This window comes from Pestalotiopsis fici (genome assembly GCF_000516985.1).
Source record: "Pestalotiopsis fici W106-1 unplaced genomic scaffold PFICI_Scf_1, whole genome shotgun sequence".
In the NCBI taxonomy this organism is placed as follows: Eukaryota; Fungi; Ascomycota; class Sordariomycetes; order Amphisphaeriales; family Sporocadaceae; genus Pestalotiopsis; species Pestalotiopsis fici.
Genome location: NW_006917091.1, coordinates 6,084,440 through 6,111,100, shown reverse-complemented (window position 1 = coordinate 6,111,100; position 26,661 = coordinate 6,084,440). Strand labels below are relative to the sequence as shown.

General features: G+C 50.7%; 10 protein-coding genes across 10 annotated transcripts; 4 read left to right on the top strand and 6 right to left on the bottom strand.

Moving 5' to 3' along the window:
* Window positions 1-872: 872 nt before the first annotated feature.
* PFICI_01801 (uncharacterized protein) lies at window positions 873-2,221 on the top strand (the record flags this gene model as incomplete). Its single annotated transcript, XM_007830382.1, has 2 exons — window positions 873-2,111; window positions 2,168-2,221. 2 exons carry the CDS (start codon window positions 873-875, stop codon window positions 2,219-2,221), a joined length of 1,293 nt encoding a protein of 430 aa, XP_007828573.1.
* A 1,254-nt stretch (window positions 2,222-3,475) lies between these two features.
* On the bottom strand, window positions 3,476-5,239 carry PFICI_01800 (uncharacterized protein; the record flags this gene model as incomplete). Its single annotated transcript, XM_007830381.1, has 2 exons — window positions 3,476-4,941; window positions 5,020-5,239. The coding sequence occupies 2 exons, from the start codon at window positions 5,237-5,239 to the stop codon at window positions 3,476-3,478; spliced, it is 1,686 nt and encodes a 561-aa protein (XP_007828572.1).
* Window positions 5,240-7,644: 2,405 nt separating this feature from the next.
* Window positions 7,645-9,147, bottom strand: PFICI_01799 (uncharacterized protein; the record flags this gene model as incomplete). The annotated part of the gene is made up of 1 exon (XM_007830380.1): window positions 7,645-9,147. One exon carries the CDS (start codon window positions 9,145-9,147, stop codon window positions 7,645-7,647), a length of 1,503 nt encoding a protein of 500 aa, XP_007828571.1.
* Window positions 9,148-11,065: 1,918 nt separating this feature from the next.
* On the top strand, window positions 11,066-12,418 carry PFICI_01798 (uncharacterized protein; the record flags this gene model as incomplete). The annotated part of the gene is made up of 1 exon (XM_007830379.1): window positions 11,066-12,418. One exon carries the CDS (start codon window positions 11,066-11,068, stop codon window positions 12,416-12,418), a length of 1,353 nt encoding a protein of 450 aa, XP_007828570.1.
* Window positions 12,419-12,942: 524 nt separating this feature from the next.
* Window positions 12,943-14,996, bottom strand: PFICI_01797 (putative UTP--glucose-1-phosphate uridylyltransferase; the record flags this gene model as incomplete). Its single annotated transcript, XM_007830378.1, has 3 exons — window positions 12,943-14,233; window positions 14,296-14,468; window positions 14,892-14,996. 3 exons carry the CDS (start codon window positions 14,994-14,996, stop codon window positions 12,943-12,945), a joined length of 1,569 nt encoding a protein of 522 aa, XP_007828569.1.
* Window positions 14,997-18,846: 3,850 nt separating this feature from the next.
* PFICI_01796 (uncharacterized protein) lies at window positions 18,847-19,578 on the top strand (the record flags this gene model as incomplete). Its single annotated transcript, XM_007830377.1, has 2 exons — window positions 18,847-19,374; window positions 19,441-19,578. The coding sequence occupies 2 exons, from the start codon at window positions 18,847-18,849 to the stop codon at window positions 19,576-19,578; spliced, it is 666 nt and encodes a 221-aa protein (XP_007828568.1).
* Window positions 19,579-19,738: 160 nt separating this feature from the next.
* Window positions 19,739-20,780, bottom strand: PFICI_01795 (uncharacterized protein; the record flags this gene model as incomplete). Its single annotated transcript, XM_007830376.1, has 2 exons — window positions 19,739-19,945; window positions 20,016-20,780. 2 exons carry the CDS (start codon window positions 20,778-20,780, stop codon window positions 19,739-19,741), a joined length of 972 nt encoding a protein of 323 aa, XP_007828567.1.
* Window positions 20,781-21,381: 601 nt separating this feature from the next.
* On the bottom strand, window positions 21,382-22,087 carry PFICI_01794 (uncharacterized protein; the record flags this gene model as incomplete). Its single annotated transcript, XM_007830375.1, has 2 exons — window positions 21,382-21,600; window positions 21,713-22,087. The coding sequence occupies 2 exons, from the start codon at window positions 22,085-22,087 to the stop codon at window positions 21,382-21,384; spliced, it is 594 nt and encodes a 197-aa protein (XP_007828566.1).
* Window positions 22,088-22,511: 424 nt separating this feature from the next.
* On the bottom strand, window positions 22,512-23,612 carry PFICI_01793 (uncharacterized protein; the record flags this gene model as incomplete). Its single annotated transcript, XM_007830374.1, has 3 exons — window positions 22,512-22,832; window positions 22,903-23,316; window positions 23,370-23,612. 3 exons carry the CDS (start codon window positions 23,610-23,612, stop codon window positions 22,512-22,514), a joined length of 978 nt encoding a protein of 325 aa, XP_007828565.1.
* A 1,856-nt stretch (window positions 23,613-25,468) lies between these two features.
* PFICI_01792 (uncharacterized protein) lies at window positions 25,469-26,570 on the top strand (the record flags this gene model as incomplete). The annotated part of the gene is made up of 2 exons (XM_007830373.1): window positions 25,469-25,691; window positions 25,768-26,570. 2 exons carry the CDS (start codon window positions 25,469-25,471, stop codon window positions 26,568-26,570), a joined length of 1,026 nt encoding a protein of 341 aa, XP_007828564.1.
* Window positions 26,571-26,661: the final 91 nt, after the last annotated feature.

The following is a 26,661-nucleotide window of genomic DNA, read 5'->3' as shown; positions in this document are numbered from 1 at the left end:
CCCCCCCCCCTCCCCTCCCTCTCTGGCCCCTAATCCAATTTCGCCAGGGTCCCAAAGAGGCAAAACGCCGTTGTCCACTGCCCCGTTTTCCAATCCGTCCCTTGCAGTAGCGCCGCCTGTCTAGCCAGTAGCGCTAGCCTCTGGTAACCTCTAGACCTTGCTGCTAATCCAGTGCACACGCACTCCCAATCTGCCCCAATCTCGAGCCCCCCTGGCCGTTACTTTCCTTTTCTCCCTCGCACGCCCAGGTCCGTTGGCCTTCGTCCATCCCTTCGTCTGTCTTTACCTTCACGAAAACTCACCATCGCGTCTGTTCCTCCCCTTCGTCCAACTTGAGTGTCTTCGGGCCTCTACCACATTCTTTTTTTCACTTCCCGGAACTGCGAGTCGCTCATTACTACTACTTGTATCCTATCGCGAAAAGAAAAGGACATAGACTGGAAAAAAAGTCAATAATTCGAAAAAACCATTAATACATTCGATAATCGATCGGTCGCATAGTCGAAAAGTCAGCACCCTTAGTCACGCTATACGGTAAGGAAGGATTTCTCCTCGTCTGGTGGTGGTTATACACTTTGCGCCAACTGCAATCATCGTATGCACATCGCAATGCTATTCAACTCCATCCTGCATCAATTGCATTGTGGCTTGGCATTGATGGAGAACAAGGCGCGATGATTGTGGGCTTGTGCGCACTATTGCGATCTTTCGGACTGTCGATCCCATGGAGCACAACTCCATTCAATGAATAATCGCACGAGAGCTTCTTTGTTGCGACGATAATGATTATAAACCATCTTTGTTCTGACCATGGCTATAGATCCTTCCACCTTTGCCGCCTGCCTGTACATACCATATAGTCCGACGACAAAATGAAGTCCACCATTATGAACCTCGCCTTCGCGGCGTCGATTGCTGCCGCTCAGCCCCACAACCATGGACATGGCCACTTCCACCAGAAGAAGGGTACGCCTGTCGAGAAGCGCGATGCCGATGTTGTCACCACCGTTGTTCCCGCTACCATGACTGCCTACATCCTCGGCGACCAGGAGGTTAGCGCCGACGAGGCCAAGGCTGGAATCGAGAACGGTCTCTACGTTGTTGTTGGCGAGACGACTCCCACTTACACCCCCGAGGTCGTCTCCAGCACCCTCAAGGTCGATGCCGCCTTCTTCCAAAAGACCTCGGCCAGCTCCAGCTCCACCAGCACGTCCAGCTCCTCGTCCTCGTCCACCAGCACCTCTACTTCCTCTGCCGTGACCTCGACTTACGCCGCTGCTACCACCACCAAGTCTTCCAGCAGCTCTACTGCTACTGGTGTCACTGCCGACTTCCCTGATGGCGAACTTGACTGCAGCACCTTCCCATCCGACTACGGTGCTGTTGCCGTTGATTGGCTTGGCACTGCCGGCTGGTCCTCCATCCAGCAGGTCCCCGGCTTCGACTTCAGCCTCGACAGTGTCATCTCTTACATTGTTGCTGGAGTCAGCGGCGACTCCTGTACCGAGGGATCCTTCTGCTCGTACGCCTGCCCTGACGGCTACGTAAAGTCCCAGTGGCCTACTGCCCAGGGCTCCACCGGCCAGTCCGTTGGTGGATTGTACTGCAACAGCGATGGAAAGCTCCAGCTTACTCGCTCCGAGTACAGCACTCTCTGCCAGCCTGGCTGCGGCGGTGTCAGCATCGTCAACAACCTCAGCTCCGACGGCGCCGCTGTCTGCCGTACCGATTACCCCGGTAGCGAGTCCATGGTTATTCCTCTCTGGACCGAGCCCGGCAACACCTACACCCTGACCAACATCGAGTCCAGCTCTTACTACGTCTGGCAGGGCTCTTCCACCACTCTCCAGTACTACATCAACCCCAAGGGCGTAGCTCTGGAGGACGCCTGTGTCTGGGACTCCACCACCAACCCCGACAGCGCTGGAAACTGGGCCCCAATCAACGTCGGTGTCGGTAAGAACTCCGCGGGCATGACCTACTTGTCCATCTTCAACAACTCCCCGACCTCGACCGCCACTTTGGACTTTGATGTTGTCATTAGCGGTGACATCAGCGGAGAGTGCTACTACAAGTCCGGTAGCTACCCCGATGGTGACACTGGCTGCACTGTAAGTTGCTTTTCATTTCATGGGATGGAAATAATTGATACTAAGACATTCTACAGGTTGCCATCAGCGACGGCGGCTCTGCCACCATCACTTTCGAGGACAGCTCGTAAACCTCTTGAATATTCCCACATAACGTCTTGGATTTTCATCTTGCGTTTCTTATGGATACCTGCCATCTATTGTCTCGATTGGCGCCGAGCTACAAAGTCATAACTCATCAAGAAGGTGGAATGGCGTATCTAATTTCTATTGTGAATAATTTTTGAGTGTGGGGTGGATACCGGCGGCGGCTGCAGAATCGTGCTCGACTTTGATTGAGCACGTGGAACACACCAGGGGAGAGAGAGGAGGTGTCGACATTGGGCCCGTAGATGATCCGACAAAGACCAAAAAAGAAAAAAAGTTGAAAGGGATTTCCCCCCCTCTAGTTGAACCTTTTCTCAAGGAAAGCTAAGGGACTTCACATATGATCACAAGGGTGGCCAAATCCACCTCGAACCACCGGCGCCAAGGCGGTGTTTTTGATGATCGTATGGGGATCACGATGTGGTGAAAAACGACCCTGCCGACTTTTCAGACGGACTTCATCTTTCCTTTGTTTGCATGTCCTCTTTTGCTTTCAATTTTTCATGCCTGGCTGTTCTCTTGCCAGTTGGGCTGAAAAGGGGGAGCCGGGGAGGCGGTTTTATCTAAATTTGGTTTGTGATCTATTGAATTTTTTTGACGGTCGAAACCTTTTCATTTAGAATTGCAGATGACGGTGGAATTCAGCTTCTATGTTATGAATCTCTAATGTGCTCAATAATGCCGCTTTGGTGAAATACTATGTGCTGATTGATATACAAACTTGCCTACACAATCTTATGATCTCGTGTCCTGAAAATATTACTAATGGTCCTTTTTATTCTTTTTCTCTTTTCCTGAATTAGCAAGTCCAAATACAACGTGAGCGATTCATTGTGGGATAGCAGCAGTACGTTTAAATTTTTTTAATCTCTTTTTGCATTTCATTCTGACCTGTTGTTACGAACAACGCTCCAGCGGCATGTCATGAATCTACACATGATATACCTTGTAATCATGAACCCAAGATCCGCCCAAGATGCTTTGCTATGCAAAAACCAAAACCAAAAGACCAGCATGAGCCATGAGAGTGAAAACATCATGATGTTCAATGTCCAGAATACAGCCCAAAGAAATGGTACAAACAATTTGTGGTCGAGAAATTGACAGAGTCGCTGGCTAAATGAATTGGGGGAAAAAAAAAACAGACTGCCAGTCCATGCTTTCACTCCTTCTCTCCCTTTTCCATCACACCGAATTTTCTTTTATTCCATTTAACTTTTCCTGCCAATCACCTCTTTTCAAATTCTTCCATAATTGGACAGCGCTTTGCTCCTCATCTTTCGAACATTCCACCACACGAACACGACCAAAAAGACGCCAACCGCCAGGCCAAGACCCAGCAGCATGACGTTGACGGGGACAGGATCGTTGTGGAACGTCTTGTGAAAGAGATAGTCGAGCCCGCTCTGACTAAAGTTGAAGAGGCCAGACAGGCAGATGATGGTACCATAGACGGTACCAAAGGTGCGGAACCCAAACACCTTGGCGCTGTAGTCGCTTACGGCCGTGTAATAAAACGGCCGGTACAGCACAAAGAGAATGATGCCGGCATACGCGGCCCACTCGAGTGACAGACACCCGAGCACGCCAATGGTGGTGGCAACGGACACGAGCGTCGCAAGCACAGTGACGGTACTCAGCCGGTCAAGGATCAATCCGATGAACGGAATCGAGACAATACCACCGAGGGGCAGGGCGACATCGAAAAAGGTGTTTATTTCGGCAGCCTTCTCCGAGCCAAACATGTGTTCATACTGTGGTCGGATGGTGGCGACAAAGTAGTTGATGCGTGTCATTTGCACCACGGTGAAGAGGCAAATGAGCCAAAACCACAGCGACGAGATCTGCTCCCGGATGGTGGCATTGTGCATGACGCCCCAGACACCGCTGATCTCGTTCTTGACCTCTTCGCGGTGCACCTGCTTGTCGGCCTTGGCTGACCCGAGCAGTTCTTCAATCTCGTGGACCACGTGCTCGTGGTGCTCGCGCGCCTGCTCGCGGCGTTCCTCACGGAGCAGGGCAGTTTCCTCGTCAATCTGGTCGTCTACGGCTTCCGCGTACGAAGCCATGCGGGAGTCGTTATCCTGCCGGTCGATATCCTCAATGATCTCGCCGACCGTCTTGTATGACTGTGCCGGCAACAGGGTGAACTGCAGCACTACAATGACGGCGGGCACGATCAGGTAGGCCAAGAAGAACTCATGATGGCCAAAAGACCCGCCAGAGCCCTCATACATGAGCCGGTAGACCAGGAACAGGGCGCTCGAGGCGTCAAAGGCGCCCGTGATCAGGGCTAGGATCAGCCCCGAATGACGCGGAAACGCATTGGAGAGCTGAAAGCTCGAAATGTAGATAAAGGGTCCGCCCAGGGCGAGGAAGAGATAGCCCACGAGAAAGGCGTCAAAGGGCATATCCTGGGCAAAAGATAGAACCAGGGCACCCGCGGCGAGGAATCCAGCGCCCAGACAACCGCACACGCGAGGACCGTAGCGGTCGAGGATGGCGCCAATGGGCAGGGCGGCGACGTTGGTGGCCACGGCAGCCACGGTAAACATGAGATTCAGATGAATTTCGATGCAGGTATCGTCGCCGTGACAGACATCCCGATAGGCGCCCTCATCCTTAAGGACTGGTTTCAGAGCCGCATAGCCAAAGACCACACCGGCGGAGAAGAGACAGTAGAAGACGGTGGCGACGAGCTGCGCTGTAAGAGGTGTTAGTAAGAGCCTGGCGACTTTTCACTAGAATAGGGTCCATGGGAAGCAAAGATCAAGAAGCATACCTATCCTCTTCCACCTGGGGACTTCAAAAGCACCCACTGAAGTGATTTGCGGCTCGTCTTCCGCAGGCGTAGGATCCCACGATTCCGGCAGCGGATTAAAGGTCAGCTTGCGAGCCCTCTCGGACGCGCCGATATCCGCATCTGAGCCACGCCGCGACCTGAAGCCATCCTCGGAGACGCTGAGAAAAGTCTCGAGCGAAGAGACTCGGTGAAGAGACATGATGTATGTGTCGGAAAATTATGTACACCCTTGTTGCTGTTTGTTGGTCCTATAACTTCCGATATATCCGAAAAGGTACAGACCAGAACGCCCCCCCGATATCGTCTTTTACAAAAGACGTTTCCTCCGTGTGTTGGAATCCTCGGAAGGATCCTCCCCAAAAACCCAAGAAGCTCTAGAAATATCGAGATTGGATCGACACCGTCAAAATCTTAAAACCTTGGCCTGGTCATGAAAACTCAATGCAACGAGCAATATGGGCAAGCAGGGCACTATCCTCGAACGCAGCTAATGGCGAGAAAGCTTGGCACGCAGGAAGTAACAACCTGTTGGAAACAAAAGTGCAAGTTTGAATCAAAATGACAGTACTGCCCAAAATGATTGGGGCAATCGAGATATAGTAGATGTATTTGTGTTTTGGGAAAACAGAAAAGAAGAGAGAAGAAGTAACAAAAGACCAGGGAGGCACAGGGTTTCGATGACGACGACAAGGCCAAGACAAGCGCAATCCCTACAAAAGGGTCACAAGAACAATTCTCGAGTAAGAGGATCGTCCAATGTGGTGGTGCTCTTGCCTCAAAACAACGATGGTCTAGTTTTCCCCTCTCCCCCAAAAATGAGGCGCCGGCTTTGTTTATACTAGTTCCCGAGGATATGCGATATGGTGTGGTGTGGTGTGTATATGTGTGTGTGTAAGTGCAGGTGTAAGTGGGAGTGTAGGTCTAAGTGTTGGTTTGCCTATGTTTTTTTTAAACAATGCTATGGCTCACCTTTTTGTTAATAGAATATGTTCAAGCAAGATATAATCATTTCTCTATCTTTGCAAGGGAAAGAATTTTTCTTTGTAAACCATATGACCTTGGCTAGATGGTGAAAATTTTCCCTGCTCTGTTCTCGGTCTCTCTTTTGCCATGATTGAGAAAAAAAAAAAAGTGTTAGGTCCGGGCAAAGGCGAACGAACATGGGCCGACTCCGGCCGCATAATCACAAGACCTGCGTAGCGGGTAGGCAGTCTTCTTTCGGCCGTGGGAGGACCGACCCCAATAACGTATGTGCAAGAGACCGTACAAAGCCATGTATTACTCGATAGAAACTACCAGATTGCTTCCCCCCAATCTCTTGGCTTGATTTTCCATCATTTGTATAGCCGGAGAAGAACAAGGGAGGAGTAAACTCCAAATGTAACTAAATCTTAACTCTTGTAGTACCTACATGAATTGAAACCACATGATCTATCTCATCGTGGGGTTTTCCCCAGCACATTGTTCTTGTTCGACTGGATGCATCATTTTTGTTCCCCTTTGAACCCATTATTTCAATTCCCACTTGCTTGGGAGTTCTGGCCGTCCATCGTCTGCTAAAAACTCACTGAAACCTGCTTGCCTTTAGCGGCTTCCCCGCCTTACGCTATAGGCCGCCGGCGTCTTCTGCGAGACAAGTCCAGCTGCGAATTGTGCGGTTGGCGGCCCCATTGATCCCAGTGAACGGATGGGGAGAGGTCAGCAATAAACTTTTTACTTTCTTTTTTTCCCTTCTAATGCAAGGCGTCCGGCATTAAACGCCACATCTTTTACTTGATGTACATATGCGAGATGGCAAGGTTTTCTTGATCATTAGCCCTGCTACGAGCTAGATCGGATCCCAAATCGGGGTTTCCCTTATCAGAAGGGTTCTGAAGAAAACAAAAAAAATTTTCCTGGTAAGGATCGAATTGAGAGTTCTCCGTTGTACGGCAACTGTGATCATGATCTCCGGGAACACGCTCCGGATATACACCCTAGCACCATATAAAAGCTCTACCCCTGCCCGAGATCTTCTGCAAAGAAAAAAAAGTTCTTCAAAAGATAAGAAAACTTTTCTCCCTTGGCTATTGAATCGACGAACATTGAAATTTGCCGCCCGGCATTCCTCAATCTGGTATCTACTTTCAGATAATGGCAAGAAGTTAGGTCGACTTGGAGGATACAAAATCGCAATACGCCCTGACCATGATGTGGGCATGCTCGTTCATCTTGGAAATACCACTAACACAAATCACTCTAAGTGACTAAAAGTTATTGCGAGTTTTCAACGTATCGAATGCGGTTATGTGTCACAATCATACTTGTGTATTACTATCCATGTCTACCAGCCACAACGTCACGAACCAAACACCTAGTATCAACCACTTGATATTCCGGCTACTCTGATATGCAGTTGCTTGGATGAAAAAGGACATTCCAGTCTGCCCGTGATCCGGCAGTTCCCATTCGCCAATCAGCTTTTTTGTCCACCAGCGCCGACGCCCTGTATCCTGTAATAGTACAAGTTAAAGATGGTATCGTGATTATGCGTTGACCAAACACTCTAACCAAATGCTCCTACGCCAATCTTCCAGTATTCGAGACATGGTCTGCTTTGCAGGATCAATGTTCCATCGGGACTCCCACGCCCTCCTCCTTGTCCTTCCTCCCTTCTTCATTCCTCTCGTCGAACTCTTCCTTGATTCGCCGCTCGACATCGTCTCTGATGCCTCCAAGGTCCGGAGGAATGATCGAGCATTGCACGCTCGGCGCGGCACTCACGAAGCGTAATTGTTCCGTCACATGCTGTATGATTTCCTGCAAGCGCTTCTGGGTATTCCGGTTCTGTCGTGCATCTCCCAATATTTGCTCTATGCTAGGCAAGAGTACACTATCATACTCAAAATTCTTCCGGTATGGAGTATGTAGCGGAATTTCTGCAGTGGCGGCAACATTGCTCTGGTTGTTCGTTGCAATAGCCGTTTCGTACGCCCAGGCGCGAGCCACGTTCTTGGGCGTGTAGCCGCCACCCCCCACGATGATCATGGGGAGACCCAAGCCTTTGCAATATTCGACACAGGAGCCATGCCCTTGCACAAGCAGGTTGAATTTGCCAAGCCGGTCTCCAGCTAAAGAATCGGCGCCGCATTGCAGCACAATAGCCTCGGGCTTGAATTTCTCCACACATCGGGAGATAACATTCTCAAACAACCACTTATACTGCTCATCCGTGATGCCGTCGTTGAGGGGTACGTTGATTGCATGGTGTGCGCCCGGGTTATGTTCACTCTTGGGCCCATTGTCCTCGAGGGCACCCGTTCCAGGAAAGAAGTTCATAGGATCGTATTTGTGGAAGGATACCGTCATAACTCTGTCTGTGGAGAAGAAGGCCTCCTCGACACCATCGCCGTGGTGAACGTCGATATCGATATAAAGGACTCGTTTGTGGACTCGGAGCAGTTGCAAAATGGCAATGACAATGTCATTGACATAGCAGAAACCCGACGCCTCTGACCTCTTGGCATGATGCAGCCCTCCGCCCCATGCAATGGCAATATCGGACTGCTTTGTGCACAACTTTCGGGCCGCGTCAAGCGATGCGCCGCCAGATAGAGAGCAATAGTTGTACAGTCCTTCAAAAAGAGGGCAGTCACTTCCACCCAGGTTGAATTTAAGGTCGGAATTAGTGCCGTCAAGATCAAGCGGAGTGGGTTGAGGTGCAACGGTAGCTAGGAAATCGACATAATCCGAGGTGTGGAATGATGTTAGCTCATCATAAGTTGCGGCACGTGCTGTGTAGTTCTTCATGGTGTAGTGCATGCCATACGCAGTGACCAGGCCCTTGGTGAGGGTCAGTCTCCAAGGCTTCATGGGGTGTGTTTGGCCAAAGTGATGTCTCTCCATTTCCGGATTGTAATGAAAAGACACATCATAGCCCTTGGGTGTCGTGATGCCCAGTTCCTGCATGGTACGCTTTGCCTTGTTCCTATAGGCGGCATTCTCGAGCTCACTTGGCCGGTCCAGAGGCTTGAAGACCTCTTCGACAATGGGCTCATTGGTGATATGAGGAAGATAGTTTGGCTTGGGTAGCCGGAAAGTGTAGGGATTTGTCCGCTCGGCCTCCATGGTGGACAGATATGCGCCTACGCATAGAAGCGCGCCTGATGACGAGAAACCCCCGAGAAACACAGACAGATCGTAAAGTATGTGGGCGACTCAGGCTACGCAGCGCCTCTTGGGCAGCTGGAAGCACTCAGCTCGATGCCTCACTGCCGACAGTGATCGTGGTGATCCCCGTGTTGACTAGAGCAAATCGGCCCAGGAAAGTGGCTCCGGCAAGGTTGTCTAGGCGGTCGACGACGCGCTTAGCCGTAGCGAGAATGTAAATATAGCGGCCTCTGAGTGTTGCTGAAAGTGCTGATACAAATCCAAGAGCTTAACTGCAAACCAGTAAGATGCGTCAGAGAGCAGCACGTCGATGGTTTGAATCAGGAACATTGATTCTTTCAATGTTGTGCTCCATCACCAGAAAGCTAACGAAAAGGTGCGGGCGATCAAGAAGCGACGCACGGTATTGGCGCTAGACTTTCTAGGCGGATAAGCTAAACCTTATGAGGCAAAGTCTACAGCGCCACTTGGAATGTACTCGAGAGAATCATCCCAGCAGACATATCAAGATATTTACAAAGTCTACTTACTACGTTGAGTGTGCTGCTTGCTTGCCCTTGTAGCAAAATCGAAAATGCTAGAAAGACGTGCTGGGCTGCTAACCTTATTTGTAGCTCAAAAGATCAATTCATTCGGTATATAAGAACGTGTCAAGAAGGATTGAAGGCTTTGTAGTATATACGTAATGCAGAGACCAGGGCAGATTGAAATAGAGGAGCCAACACTTTTGGCGACACTTCCAGCTCCATAGCGCGCATCTGTAGGTATAATGGCCGGCCGCCATGGAACCATTCACAGACTTGCGGCAAGTTTTGGGGCCTCAGGCATTTGATGCCAGATCCCTCCCCCCTGCCACTTTTGGTCCCACTGCAGCATTTTTCTCACGCTGACAAAACGCTGCTGAGCCTGGGGAAAACTGACATCGTTGGCACCAGCCAACAAACGCAAGTTTCCATTATTCCTGTACACTACGTCGCTACCTGCCTGCCGCCGCCGCCGCCGCATCGATCCATCCATCCTCGCAACCTATGTACCTTCTCATACATTGCATCCGTCGTGTCTGTCTGCTCGTCGGCGGCCCAGGCGTAACCTCATTCGGGCAAAACTTTCTCAGCAGGGGACATCTGTTGACCTGTGGGGAGTTTTTGACTGTCACGACTCACAGTCGTGCATATCCATCCATTTGAGATCCATTTGGATTTCTGGCCGATTCATTCAAATTCATTCACTCTTGGCTGATTGTTTGATTGATTGAATCTGGTTCTTGTGGTCAACTCCCGTTTGGACCCTCGAAGAAGGTGAGCCAGACCAAACGCTCATATACAATCAAAGTAAACAAAAAAAAGTCCATCGTCACCACCAAATATCAACCTCATCGTCATTGTCGTCGTTGTGCGTTGCTACTGTCTGCTGTTGCCGAGTTATCGTCTGTCTCGTCACTTCCATCCTCCTCCACCCCAATCCTTTTTCTTCTTCTTCTTCTTCTTCTTCTTCTTGTTGTCTGGTCAACTTGCCCCCCTACTCTTTACATGCGAGCGCGCTACGCCGCTGCCTTCTCCTGCTGCTTCATATCCACCAGTCGCGTCTCAGTCCTCTCACTCTCTTCGCGCCTCCTCCTGCCCGCCACGCCTTGTTCGCACCATTGCACACCTTGAGGCGCATACAAGCGCACGGCAAAGCAGAGCAGAGGCAGGCCCCAGAGGCAAACAAAGGCAGAAAAGGGGTGACAGGTTGACACTGCTTATGCTGCCCTGACTTATACCTTGCGTCTTTGCACATAATACATAGATATATCACAACCCACAGACACACACACACACACATACATACATACATACATACACTCTACCTCCCGTCGAGGGCCCGATTAACAGCCATGCCTAGAGACGACCTCTCCATCGATTTCGTACACAAAATGGCCCCCTCGGTGGAGGCCCAAGACCCGGGCCTTATTCTCGACGATTGGGTCCATCGTACGTCCAATTTGCATGAGGAAATCCGCTTCTTGCAAGATGAAATCCACGACAAGGATCGGGCATACCATGAATGCGTGAAAGCTGCAGAGGAGAGCGATGCTAAGATTCAGCGCTGGATCCGTGCTAACACAAGCGCCCAACCCAATCCGCGAGAGGATTTCCTGCGCAACATTATTCGGACAAACTACGACAAGGCCGAGCTATTGGCATACGAGAAGATGACCTTGTCCACCAAACTGACCCAAGTCTTTGACAAGCACCTGCGTCACTTGGATGGGCAGGTCAAGGTGCTGTACGATCGACAAGAACCAGGCTTTTCGAATCCCGACGAAACCCCTTCTGTTCTACGACCGAGCGCTGCGAACCATAGCATTCCCAGTACAACAAAATATGCAATTGCTGCTTCTTCGCCCTTGGGTGGATTCCCGAATAATGCGACGGCCAGCGCTAGACTGGCAAACCCTCAGATCCGGACGACTCAGGTGCAAGCACACGGCTCCGTCTCGGCACCAGTCTCGCCCGCCGCAACCATCATCCTCAACCGCAAAGATCGAGAGTCCTCAGCTGGTCCTGGAAGTGGCGTCCCTAAGAGAGGCCCTCGAATCAATACCAATGTGGGAACCGCACCATCAGCATCAAGTGGTCTGGCACGGCACTCGTCCATTGGACCGGGAACACCAAAGGCAGGAACACCAGCGGGGTCGCGAGCAGGTAGTGTCCAGCCTCGAGCGACCACCAAGTCCAGTAGCGGCGTGCGCAAGAGCACCCCGAGCAGCAGCAGTACCGGGCGTAAGAAGCCCCCAAACGCCAAGTCGGGTCTCAACCGGGTGAAGCAGGTGGGACGATCTAAAGGCTCTCCCACCTCGACGGCCGACAGCGAGCTTTCGGATGCCGAGTCTGCGCCCAGCTCGCGTGCAGGCTCACGAGCAGGCAGTGGTACACCGGCACCTTCTGCGGCGACTAGTCATCTGCCGCACAAGCGGCCCCATAAGCATTCCGGCGGCGGCGGCGGCGATGACGATGACATGGCTGATAGTGACATTGATGGCAGCGGATCAGGCGAGGAGGACCCAGATGAGGAGGGCAAGAAGTACTGTCTGTGCCAGCACGTGTCGTATGGCGACATGGTGGCTTGTGACAATCCGAATTGTCCCTTTGAGTGGTTTCATTGGAACTGCGTGGGCCTCAAGAGCGAGCCAGAGGGTCGGTGGTTCTGCCCCGAATGCCGGGAGCAGCGAAAAAAGGGAAAATAGAAACGTCGATCCCCCGTCACGATTCACGAAGGAAATGATAAAAACAAGGAAGAAAAGAAAATGTGTAAATAAGATTTGGGCCTCGGGGCATCAAAGAGATAAGCCGAATGGGCACCGCCCACATGCGCTTGTGGGCATGGGCATGAACAAATGAATAATACCATTCTTGGCACAATTGGCAGAGTACTCGTTGCACCTAGACATCGATAAAGGGATCATAGGCAATATTATGTCTCTAACAAGCATCTGATTACAATACAAAATTTGAATGTCACGATATGTTGAGCAAGTCATGCCAAACAAGCCGCCAAATAGACGGCGTTATGTTCTCTAACCATGTTCTTTTATTCTTATTTAGTTCATTAGGTACGTAACACCAGTGGCGGCTACTTTGCCCTGGTCTGGTCAAACTTCGACCCTGTATTTACGCAATGCTGTGTCCTGCTCTAAAGACAATACCTTGGTGCCATTTCCTGCGTGACATCCAGAGGTGAAAAAGGGAGGAAGCAACGGTTTGTAACCATTTAATGCTCAAGCAGACGCAAGCTACCCTGGACAACCACGTTCTCGAGGATAGATCCCGGAGGAATGTCAATGGTAGAGCCTTCCGTTGCCACGATAATAACGGTGCCCTTCAGAACGACGCCACGGCCCAGGTTGACGTTACCAGTAATGGTAAGGTGGTCGAGCTCGACAATCTTGGGGATAGAGGGGATGTGCTTGGCAAAGTCGGAGACCTTCTTGAAGTCGCTACCGAGCTTGATGAGAGGAGCGTCACCGAAACGGCTGGCGCTCATTTGCAGCTGACCGTGCTTCAGGGCGTACAGGTCAGACTTGACGAGGAGCAGGTCAGAGCAAGTCTTGACGGGCAAGAATCGGCGACGGGGCACGTTAACACCGTGTGCGTTCTTGAAGTGGCGAATGGCAGCACCAACAGCAGTTTCCAGCTGGAGAACAGAGACGTCGGACTCGCCCTTCTTGTCGCCAGGAATGGTCTTGCCGTTGGGAATGATCTCCATCTCAAGCTCGTCATTCTCAACAACACGCTTAATGGCTTGAACGTTCATCCAGATGTTGTTGGTGTTGAAGTACTTGAACTTCTTGATCGACTTGAACTCGTTGACGTGCTCCTTGGGCACCTGAGCAATCTCGAGCAGGCGGACGGAACCCTCATAGTCAATAATGGTACCACCCTTGACGTCGGCCTTGGTCTTGTTGGTCAACTCCATGATGTACTCGGCCTTGGTCTCAACCATGTGCTGCAGGATGCGCAGATCGACAACAGCGCCCAGGTTGTCAACGTTGGAAAGGAAGATGATCTCGATACCACGCTCAATGAGCTTGTCGAGGATTCCAGAGTTGTACAAAGACTCGAAAACGTCACCGTGTCCGGGAGGGTACCAGTCAGAAATGGCCGAGTCGAAGCTCTTGGGAGCGGGCAGAAGAGAGTCCTTCAGAATTCTGGGGTATCTGGACTGGTTGAAGGTCAAGATGTCGACGTTGTGACCCTCGTACTTCTTGATGATGGCGGCGGTGTCATCGTTGGTGTTGAACGAGTTCATCAACAGGAAGGGTACGTTGGTACCATAGGTTCTGTTCAGGTACTCGACCTGACGGACGGAAAGATCCAAGAAGGACATGCCATCACGGACCTCGATGACGGACTTGGGACCGACGCAGCCCATGGAGGTTCCAAGACCACCGTTGAGCTTGAGAACAGCGAGCTTGTTGAGGAAACCAACAGACTCTGAGTTGGCAAGGTCCTCGTAGTCAACAACCTGGCCCTGAGCAGGAGGGGCAATGCGATCCCAGTCGCTGTTTGTGAATCTTGGTTAGCAGATGCGCGTCATTGTCTTTCTTCATCATGTTGTACGCACACTTGGTTGCCCTTTGCCTTGTCGTTCAGGTAGCGTCTGAACAGCGAGAAGAAGTTGTCCATCTCAGTCTCGAACAGCTTCTTCTCCTCGGGGTCACTGACGGTCTGGGCGAGATCGGTCAAGGCATTGCGCATCTGTGCGGCGGCAATGTTTGTCGAGGTGTTCTCAAAGGCCTTGCGATTCATGTTAGCCAGATCTTCAGACATGTTGTAGGTTGCGTTATTATTATTGTGTGCCAGAAATGGAAGGTTGAGCACGCAAGGACTGCGGGGTGAATGAACAAAGAGCTCAGGTCGAGAACGGCGTCAAAGGCACACCAATCTCGAAATATGGCCTTGTGCAGTGCTTCACCTTCTTCAACTCGCGATTGCCAGCTTGTAGCCATGGCTGGGTCTTTTTAGGGAAAAGCAGCCAAGGTACGCCCAGCGGGCTTCTAGACAAATGAGGCCGTGGACATGAAATCCAGACAGCCCCCTTTTTGTGTAGTATTTGCACCAAATAGCGGCCATTATCTTTGCGTCGAGATCGACACAGATGGGTGTCAAGCAGGACAAGTGCAGGAAAACAACAATAACCAAAAAGTCGTGGGAACTCACCATGTGGGATCGGGTCTTGCCGTGGTGACGGCCAGTCTCCTCGCTACCATCACCGAGGTGTGCCTTGAGGTGGGTAGGCAGAGCGCTCTTGATCGCCTGTGCCATTGTGACGGATGTGTGATGGGTTGGAGTGTGTCGGAAAGGGAATTGCAATTGTGCAACTGAACTCGAAGATGAATCAGGTAGATTCGGGTCGATTCGAGGAGGAGAGTCAACAGTTGCAAGTTTGTTGACCAGGAGAAAATGGCGGGGTAATTAGAAAGGAGAGCCGGGGGAGCTTTCGTCGAGGAGCTTCGACTAATGTATTTTTCTTGACCTTTTGGAAAAGAAAAATGAGGAGTTAGCGAGATTGACGTAATGGTACAACAACTAGACAAGAACCCTGTCCGTTCGTCTGCCTGTTCGTCTGTCAAGCAGACAAGCGGATGAATGGATTGGTTGGGAGGATTGGACAGGCACTCTAGGCAATGCGTTGTGTAAGGTAGCAGCAGTAGCAGCAGCAGTAGCCAGCAGGACAAGCAAATCCGGGCAGCAAGATACAGTCGAGGAGCGTTTCAGCAAATGCCGCCGTTGCGCTTCCGCCGCATGCTACTGGATGAGCTCCTGCTTCGCGTAGAACCATTGCCTCCCAAGCTCTCTCACCGGCCTATACTCCTACATCGGATAGGGGCAAGGAGGAGCAAGATCTTGCGACTTGGGATCACCGCTACTCACAAATGCATTGCCGTTCTTTGCGCTCCTTCATCCAAGTCAAGGGTCAGCTATGATGGAATTATGAACTCACCGAAATGAAGAAAATAAGAGGACGGTCCTTAGGGATTAGGGATGAGAAGACCAAAGGTCGGAGCAGAGCAAAGGAGAAAATCAGAATCAAGCAGCCATGAGACAGCTGCCGAGCGGCCTTTTATCTACTCACCTACATTACAGACCACGGGCCAGACATGTTTTCGAATTCGAAAGCAACCCACCGCCAAGGAGTATCGTATTACCTAGCTACCACCTACATGCCAGCTAGTCTCTCTCTCTCTCCTTTGCTTGCGTTGTCTACACTACGGAACACTACATATGCTGCCGGTAATAATGTACACTACACGCACGATCGATTAATTCATCGGGCTGCCCCGGAGCCCCTCAGGTAGTTGGTACATCTCCGGCCGCCGTGTCGTCGCGCAAATCTCCCGTTCCTTGGATGAAGTCAATGTTCATCGACACCTAGAGTCCACTCTAGCTACATAATGTGGCGCCCGCAAGCAGGGATAGCAGGTGCCCCATCGCATTCAGACCCATCCAATTTGGCTGGCGAGATCAATCGCAATCAGGAGTGGTGGGGTGGGAAAGGGTGCGAATTGGTGGGCTGCTGCTACAATACATGCAACTTGCGTGGGCGGCTACCTAGCTAGGGAAGCTATGTTAAGCCAAGATTCGCATCGCCCAAAACATCCACCCAACAACAGCTGAAGAAGACGTGAGAATGGATTTTCCCAGCGATTCTACCCTTACCTAAAGGTATTCTATCGGCGACATTACCGTTTCCTACTGGGCCCAGCCTGGGTTCGAACACACCCCCGGGACACTGGGCAGGGCAGAACGCGGGATGTCAACGCCTGTAGACGCCACATCGAGTCCGAAAACAGACATATCGAGAGCCAATATTCGCCTCATCCATGATGGATTATAGCGAAAACTCGGACGAGTCTTATCGCGCACTTTTCGCTTCTGCTGGCCTGGCCTTTTTCTTCCTCTTTCGCTCGCCCCCTTCTTTATTTCAGCATCAAAGCACAGAAGCCAATAGTTCTGCAACTAATTCCGCGCAACCGAAATACCAAAAAAAGTAACACGTAAGATCAATTCTCTGTAAATGGAGCAGGGGTGTATTAGTGTAGTTGGTACCTAGCCCACTTGGTGGTGACGGTGGGTTTTATGACTACCTATCCTGAGCTTCTCTCCTTGCATCATGAGCAGTATCGTAGCCGGGCGGCGGGTAGCGGCCTCTTTCTGAATAGGTAAAGCAGGAACAAGTAGTAGTATTCTCCTAGCTGAAAGATCAATCATCTGGGTTCTGGAAGCTCGATCAATAGCTCCACACCAGCAGATGGATGTCTCTAGAAGTCCAAACTTTGATTCCCTCGTTTGGACGATCATGGCAAGGATATACAAAAGAGATGCAGACAGTGGTAGGTGGTAGCAAAGAAAAGCCGCACGGGGATGAAGCTTGAACCTGATATCTGAGACTTGATGGAGCACATTCGAGTTCAGGGAACCTACGAAAATTCCCCAATCGCACATCGTGAACCTCTAAAGTGCTTCACCTAGCCAATTGCGCCGGCCTTTGGGCCAGATTGTGTGTTATCACGGACCCTATACGAACAAATTTTTTCAACCTCTCTATCTTCCAGCCGTATATGCAATCATCTAGCCTCTTCCTACTGGTTGGTGTCAGGTACTACAAAGTTTGTGGACAGAACTCAGCTGAAAGTTTATGCAATAGCGCTCACGGTCTTGACGGTCTATACGAACGTCTAGACGTTCAGCCCCTGAAACGCCTGTTCTAGGTTGAGCTTGAGACACTTTAGGAATGGCGTAGGGGTTTTTTTTTTCTTTGGCTGGCGGCTCGATTGTCTTTTCTTGGTTTCGTGCTCTGCAAGTTTTTGACATATTACTTGTTGTGTTCGTATTCATTCTTCTGTGTATACTCCAAAAATTTTGTTGTTTTTCTTCCCATCCATTTGCATCTGTGCATTGTTTGAACAAAGCACAAAAAGCCACGCAACTTCATCTCAAACCACCCCCAATGGAGTGGGAGAAAACGTCATTCTGATGAGAGCAAATGGACATTGGAAACCCCGCCACGTGGGGTCCAGATGCCGGCAACTAGGGGAATTGGATTGACAGATCACCACCACCAGCAGACGCGCCAACACACCTCTACATTACCATGGAGCCACGACCTTTCATTCATTGCTACCAAGTCCAGGCTCCCTAGGTCAGGTTACCAAGGTAAGTGCAGACATACGGTCAGTTAAAAAGGAGCTGGCCTAGCCATTCAGGTAGGTATACAGAACAACGGGGGATGGGATCGTGCGCAAATGGCCAGTAGGAGAAAAGAAGCAAAAGAACAAACCACTTCTTCTTGTTCTTCTCTGCATGACATTGATTGATGCCAACATCCACATCCAACAAGGTCCCATCAAAGGACCTTATTAGCAAAAGGGGTCCAAGGGGGGGCTGGCCTTCTTTCTTGTCAATCACCCACCACTCTTTCTCAAGCACACCGATATTTGGTAACAGACATCCATTCAACTTCCATGCTCTGACTGCGGGTAATCGATGGATATTTTTTTTCTGCAACCCCAAATTCAAATGTAGACCTGGTCTGGTTCCTGACTCCGTCCCCGTGTTGTGGCGTCAGCCCGTTGGCTGTGGCTAATGTGCCTGTCGATTGCCCCTTGGGCCCCCTGAAAGGAACCGCCCACAAGCTTTTGGAGGGGGGATGGAGGGGGTCACGTATCATGCTTGCACCCTTGGGGCCTTATGCACGGCGTGAGGCGACATGTGGGATTAAAGGTTCACCTGACTTGTTTTGGCCTTCTTTTGTCTCTGGCTCTGTGAACATTTCTATCTCAACTGACATTTGTTGCTCTCCCTCCGAGAGATACCAATGAGTAAAACAAGATTAGGAAACATCTCACACTGTTTTTGACTCTCTCACATGTCTACAACCCACGACATTCGACACCCAGGTCGAGGTACTTGATGAAGTTGACGCCGGGAATACTAGGTCTGTCTGGTCTAGGGCACCAAAAGCCATCAATAACCTTATCCAGCCGCTAGCCCGGCCCGCCTTTTTGCGACAACTCGGCTTGCTGCAGACCAGAATAGACAGGCGGGACGAGAGAGACCCGCCCTCTCGTCGCCCATACATATACGTGTTTGCCGTCGTAGGAGGAGGAGGGTAATGGGGAGTCTGGGAGGTTTGCCGTTTTGGCAAGTAAATGTGCCCGAGGCCGAGAGGACGCAGGAATGCCCCGAGTTCTTGCGCAATCTCAGCGCCAAAGACATTGGCATCATCGCCACCCCCGACGAGCAGTATCGTCGAATCACCTGGCCAGAAGTCCAACAGATTGTTGCAGAGAACCGACTAGACGCCTTTCAGCGACGCCCTTCAGATCTGAGACGCTACCTGGCCTACACCTCGAAACTGAAGCAGGTCTATGGCAGCGTGATAAACTTTGTCTTGAAGGAGCGCCTCGCGTGGGACATGCCAACAGTGTCGCGGGGTAAACCTTTTGAATTTGGTGACGACATCAAGATTCTCTGGAACGACTGGCCCTATGGTCTCGATGAGAGGATCGTGCATCTCGTCGTCTGGACAAAGTTTGAGCTGGAAGACGACCCGGCGACGGATGATCTCACCGATAAAGCAAGAAGAGAAATTGATGACTATGTCACGCAAAAATTCGGCTCCAAGTTGCCACGAGACAGTGTAAGATGAGAAGCCGTTTTGATAATAAGCATTTCTATAAATTTACTGATGATGAATGTTGCGCAGTACGTCTGGTTCAAGAACTGGAGATCTCTAAAGTCGGTCCGGGCAGTTGAGCATTTTCATGTCATGATGTACAACCCAGATCCCGCCTTCATCGATATGATCACAAACGGTGATGTGCCACTCTGCCGAAAGGTTTGAATGGCCATGATTGAGTGCTGGCAGGCGTCGGTTGTGACCCGTGTTTCAGATCTTAAAGTTAGCGATAGTATTTAGAGTCGACACGCGATAGACAACCATAGCAGTCACATGCAGATCAGATAGAGCTGCAATTCATGTATTCATCTATTCTCATCACGTCTCAGAGCAACCCGGCTCCCATCTTGATAATCACCTCGGGACTATCCGCAAAGGGAACCGCAATAGGCTTGCCAAGTGCTATTTTGACTTGCCAACCCCTTTCCCGACCTGTCTTGGGATCGTCTACAATCTTAAACTCGTCCAGGATCTTTCCTGCCACCAACGCTCCAAGTGCCTCCAGTGTTTCAAAGGAAGATGCACTCATTGTCTAATCATTGATGTGTCAGTTAGCACTCAGCACTAAGCTTGTAGAAATGGGAAGAGAGAAGAAGAGACACATGATTGTTACTTGCCTCGGTAATAATACTTTCGAGCTCCGGGTGAATGTCCCTCGTCACATCGAGCTTATCAATCTCCACGTCGGCCACAACCATCTGCTTGGCTTGCCGCTCATTGTCGTTGACGCCAATGAGAACGGGGATGCGTAGCTCGTGTATCCGGAGACTACGGGCGTAGCTCCGCAGCGGGTTGCCGGCCGCCTCAGTCTCCCCATTGAAGCACGCCGTAACGGTCTGGCTGACCCCGGAACCCAGCAGACTCGCCTTGGGCAGGTGCACCGTCAGCGACAAGCCCCGCAAGCGATCCGTGTTGAGAAAGGGCAGACGGTCGAGCGGTAGCGCCCGGGCGCTGCCGTCGACGACGCGGCCCGTCAGGCCGACCCAGAGCAGCTCAAAGACGTCGCCGGAGCTAGGTTTGCCATTGTCTCCGGCCGCGGAGGCAGCAGCAGCGACCTTGGTGGGCGGGCTCGCCTGGGCAAAGGCGCCCAGGCTGGCCAAGAGGTTCTTGCTCAGGTTGCCGTAGTGCGCCGTCTCGGCGCTGACCGTGTCCGTGGCCGAGGCGGCGCCAAAGGGCTGGGCAAACGACACCTCGGTCGAGATGAGCGCCGGCTGCGCCTTGTCCGGCCGGCCCCAGGCGTCCCGGCCGACCGGCACCGTGCCCTGCAGATTGCGCACGCGCACCACGGCAATGGGCTCGCCGGCGGCGGCCGACACCTCCCACGTTGAGAGCAGAGGTGCCGGAGGGTCGGGCTTGGGCGTCGTCATCATGTAGGATCTGAGCGCTGACAGCATCCAGACGTTGTACAAGGGCAGGCAGCTCTAGTCCGGGTGGTTCGTGGCTCCTTTACCTGCTTTGATTCGACTGAATCAATAGTGTGCCTAGAGAGAAAGAAGTCTGACTGCGGTTTCTCCCATTCACTAAAGCCAAAATTGCCCTTTTTAGGAAGTTTAGTGTTGATTCTAAGCCTGGTTGGTGATGGAGTTTTGAGAAGTCTGAGCTATACTAGGCTTCCAACCCCGCTAAATGTAGCTTCTTTAAATAGGCGTCAAAAGGCAAACAACTCTCCAATCACCAAACCGTTTGTCCATTTCCAGAAATTTGACAAGACTCAAACAGCAATTTCAAGTAGCAAGCGGTGGGCAAAAAGTCTTAACCTGTTTTATATCTCTTTCTCAAACTTGGTAATAAACTTTGATCTTTTTTTTTTTGGTGCAACATTTCGCATTCTGAAAGGAAATAACAAAAGATCATATCCGGCTCCAGTATACGGGCTTAGTACTGCACATTGAATGCTCCATGAGATCTGAATGCAAAAGCATAAATTTGAGAAACGTTGCTGTTCATAGTATAGGGCCCGAAACCTTGTTATGAATTCTTGGTAGGTTTCCACATCATGGCCCAGGTCTTGTGAGTATCCGTGGCACCCCATTTGCTCAAGTCAACCTCGTGCATCTCAATATCCTCAAAGCCTTGTCCCTTGTAAAGAGAATGGCCGGCCTCGGAGGACTCAAGATAGGCAATCATGCCCCGTTTCTGTGCTTCTTCCAGGACAATCTGTATGAGCAAGGTCGCAGCACCTCGGCGCTTGTGTTTGGGGTCAGTCTGCAGTGAATGAAGATCTTACCGTTTCAAGGGCCTATTAGCGAATCGTTCCGAGAAGGGCGGTGGGAAGACATCACGAGAAATACCCACAAACATAGGAAGTGTCGCCCAAGATCCTAGCTCTCTGCCTTTGCAGTCCCCCAAACACCAAGTCACAGGCCTCGAGATTGCAGCCCTGCACAGCTGCCCGAGGCGTAAACTGCGGCTTCTCGGTGAAAATATGCCACTTGACCACGGCCACCGTTTGTTCCTGGCCGTCTAAATCCGTGTCAACGACCTTGTGCCATCGTGTCGTCGGGTCTTCCCTCAGGCCCTTGACGAAGAATGCGGCCCGTTCTTCTAGGGCGTTGGCCGGCATGGGTCCGGGGAAGAGAATAGGTGTGAATTGGTTGGGCCCATACGCAGCCGCCTCAATCTCGACGGCGCGAGGCACGTCGGCTTCTGTGGCGGGTTGAACTACGAGAGGCATTGTAATAGTACTTGTTTCATGAGGGAATCTAGCAGTGAATACGAACAATACCCAACAAGCGAGTATATATGCATCATCGGTCGTATTCCTGCAATGTATGTTGTGCTCCTCATATTGGTTGACATCCAGAGTCGACTTTAACCCGACGCGGTAAGCATCTTTTAGGCAACCCTCCACGGCGATGAGTCACGTACTGGCTATACGATCGCTAGCTTGCTCAAAGAGGAAGGTGGGAATACAAAGGATCATAATCGTCCGATAGCGTGTGGAATATAGCCGACATGAGAGTTCTCTTAAATGTCATTAAACTATACACAACCAAATACGTTTTGGTAGTTATATATATAAGAAAGCAAATTATGATCAAGCCACCATAACTACTACCCTTTGCATATTGTTGCCATACATGACATGCAATGTGTAGTTAGACGTATTCCGCACAGACAACCTCGCCGCCAATGTCCATAATGTCCGCAATCGTCACGTTGGGAATCATGTCGTACATTGACAGGACGTGTGCAAGAGTGGTGACATTGGCCGGGTCGCCGCTGTAATCGGTGAAATTCGCACCAGGGGCGTCCCAGCTGTTCTGGGCATTGAACTCGTCCGAAGGCACGTTTGAGCCGCCCATATCCGTGAGACGGGCAGTCAAGTTGGCCGACTGCCACAACCACCAGAGTCGATCAAGATTGGTGTGGTGGAGGAAGAAGATTGGGTCGCCTGGAGAGAGTACTGGATTCTGCATCTGTTTTCATCGATAATGGTCAGCTTATCAGATGTATGTCTTTGGGGAAATATCTCTGCAATGGGCTTACCGTGCCTCCGGTGCCCGCATGAGCTGATGAATGAGGCTTCTTGGCGTAGCAATACCATGCCTCGTCGTAGTTGTCCAGTGCAAAGCAGGCGTCTACATTTGTCTGATTTGCGCCCTGAAAGATGCTTTCACTAATGGTGCGGTTGAGGTGATACGTTGCAATCTTTGGAATGACTGTATTGAAAGACCATCCTCCCAAATGGAGTTCCAAGTTGGCAAATGGCCCATCGGTCACAATCTGACTGTCGGACGAGTTTCCGTCTCCGCCTAACCAGTTCCAGATCTCGGATTCGGTGATGTTGGCGGCGTCAGCTTGCTCGTCCCAGTATGGGATACCGCCGGTGTAGCCACAGTAGGTTTGCAGTAATTTCTCATGCAATGTCATATAATATCTATGCCATGGGAGAAATTGTCCCTACTACGTTTTTAGCAAATGCTCGAGAGGGCAGTCCTGTTGATATGACGTACCACGCCATGGATATAGTTTGACATGGTCAAGTGCAGGTATTGCTGTTCATCCCACAGGGTCGTGGCTCCATCGTAGAGGCCAAAGACCGCTTCGTGGGTTGTGAGGCAGGAAACAGCATCGAGATAAGCCGTCTTGTCGTCATCTGAGAGCGAAAGAAAGTTCTGACGCTGCACGGGCGAGTCGCAAGTGGCAGCCTTGGTAGCGGCAACAAAGGCACCGAGGATAACAGCAGACTTGATCATCGCCACGGGAAGAATGTTTCACAGTGACTGCTTGGAGCAATAGAAGATAGTGGCACTGCTGGATCCATTGTAACTAGCCGTCTCTGCGAACACTGACTCATATACACAAACTATACCCCTGAGCCACTGTCTTTTTTGCATCAAATTCGTGTAACAATGCCGTCGTCAGCTAGTACGCGCAGCTACAGGAGGAGCAATGTTGATATCAAGTCTCGCGCTTGTACCAAGTGCCGAGCCTAGGCTTTATATCGCAATGATTCGTGGGGTATACGTGTTGCTGCTCCGCAAAGTACCATTGATCGATATATACCATCCCCGCAATTTGTAACTGTAATGTTATCATTGGGTGTTTGGCCCTGCGAAAGGTTAAAGTAGAATGTCTTGGCGATGGCGGACCGACAGGGCAGGGTTCCACTCGGTCCCCGGCTCCTGATGGCATGTATTGTCAACAAATATGTAGGGCGCATGTATTATCCGTCCCCACCAGGTTCAATGACTTGGGGCATTATACACTACCAAAAGAAGGGTTTCCAAGGGCACACGTTAGTACATTACGCGGCGCTGCATTGCCAAGACTATATCCTTGGCTGGGGTTTCGCTGTATAATGGATACATGGTAAACAGTCGGAATATCCTGGATCCATTCCCTATGCCGAGTCATTGGGTCATTTCAAGAGAATCCTAATTACTCGCGTCATTCACCTAACCCACGCTCGCTGGGACTTTGTTCGCTTGGAATATGAAGCATTCGGTAAAAAATACCATATTGCGTTAATAAGGCTTTCCACTCCATATATACTAGTATTCAAAAGGTTACTCAGAATAGTATACCCGTACGTATAGCCTGCTAATAAGCAATGGCTCTTTTTTTAAACGTCGCTGGCCTTTAGTGTAAGGTGCAATATTATGATTTAAACTATATGTCATATTTAGCTTTTGTTCCTAAGTTAATAAAAACATTTATGTATATGCGCAACAATAATGAATCGTATAAGAAAGATTTCTTAATCCACGAAATTTATAAAATAATTAGAAATAATTTAGCGGGAATAACCTTTTTCAAGACTTTTATAAATTCGTTTATCCTTGATATAATTCAATTTCACAATAAAATACTTGTATATACACAGATGTTTGGCATCGTTTACTCGTATTCTTGGCATTGCTCGTCTGGAAAAGTGGACAGACCGCTAATGAGGCTGACGGACAACTATAGTTTCCCGACTACCGAGGTACCCCGATTGTATTGCTAGAGTACGACTACCCAGCCGATCACTGGATTCAAAAACGGGGATATAGAACGCTATCACGTTTCCAGAGGGAGAAGGATATTTTCAGAATACTACGAGAATGACGATCTGCTCGGGAAAACCGCCCAACAAAGACTCCACATGCCCAACGCTCACCGTGAAGGGAACACTGCCTTCCTCAGTGTTATGGATCCATTCACACTCGCTTATAGTCCTCTGAACTGGTCCGCGGGCCACAAGCCAACGCAACTGGCCACGCAATTTGTTTCAAGGATAGACAAAAAATCAGATTGTAAGGCGTATCCTCGCACCTGTATGGCTTAGATTCCAAGGAACATCGTGGATCTAGAGCTTTATGCAAACAAGGGAATGATGGGATACTGGGGACACAGGGATCTTCGTCCCGTCAGCCCCTGAGAGGCATCATCAAATAGGGATACGGCTATTGGAAACTGCACGAAGTTCTATACAATGAATCTGTTGATAAAAGGCCGGTGGTAGCACCCAGTTCTTGGGACATATTGGACATCTATCTCATCATCACCTGAGCCGTCTATCACTCTCTTTTCTGCAACTACTTGCCCAAACTCTCTCTTTTCGCCCATCATGGTTGCTTTCACTAAATTGACCATTGCCTGCTTGGCTGCCGCCGCCGCCGCTCACCCAGGCCACGAAGAACATGTCGTGAACAAGGCAGTGAAACGTAGCTTTATTGCCCAGTCGAAGCGATCTCTCAACTCGTGCGCCGAAACCCTCGAGCGTAGAGGAACCCTCAAGCGCGCCGAGGTTCGTCGACAGGCATACGTTGACGAGCTGGTCAAGGCACGAGGTAAGACACAGGCAGGACTAGAGAACAAAAACCCCATTGAATAGACAGATGCTGATGGAGCAATCATTAATTACAGCACTCAAAGCCCGCGATGCTGCTACCGTCCTCAACACGACCCACCACTCCGATCTGACCGGTATCACCGTCGACAGCGATTCCTCGGCCTACTTTGGAAGCAATCACACCTGTATCTTGGCGCCGGAAGGCGAGATTGGACCGTTCTGGGTCAAGGGCGAGCTCAACCGCGAGGACATTGTCGACGGCGAGCCCGGTGTGGTCAACTACCTGCACGCCCAGTTCATCGACGTCAATACGTGCGAGCCCGTCACCGGTCTCTGGTGGGACGTTTGGAACTGCAACTCAACTGGCGTCTACTCTGGTGTCCAGGACGACAGCAACGGAAACGGCGATGATGCTTCAAACCTGGACAAGACTTTCGCCCGCGGAATCCAGCCCACCGACGAGGATGGTGTGGCCTCGTTCCGATCCGTCTTCCCTGGTCACTACTCCGGCCGCGCCACCCACGTCCACGTTGTCGCCCACGTAGGCGCCGGCCTTCTCGAGAACGGCACCCTCACTGGCGGCAACGTCTCGCACATTGGACAGCTTTTCTACGACCAGGATTTGATTACCCAGGTCGAGGCCACCTACCCTTACAACACTAGCACGGTCGACATTACCCTCAACTCTGCCGATCGCGTCTTTAGCCTCGAGAGCGAAAACGACAATGACCCCGTCTTTGATTACGTCTTCCTTGGAGATGATGTCACTGATGGCATCTTCTCTTGGATCACTATTGGTGTCGACCCTACCGCCAGCTACGAAACAAGCTATGCTGCGCTCTTGACCGCCGATGGAGGTGTCTCGAATAGCGACTAAGCTCTTCTCGGGCACTGAAAGCCTCGGCTTTTAGTCTCCTAAAACCCCCAGTCTCCATTCCCGTCACACCTCAGGGGGGTTTAGAATTTCT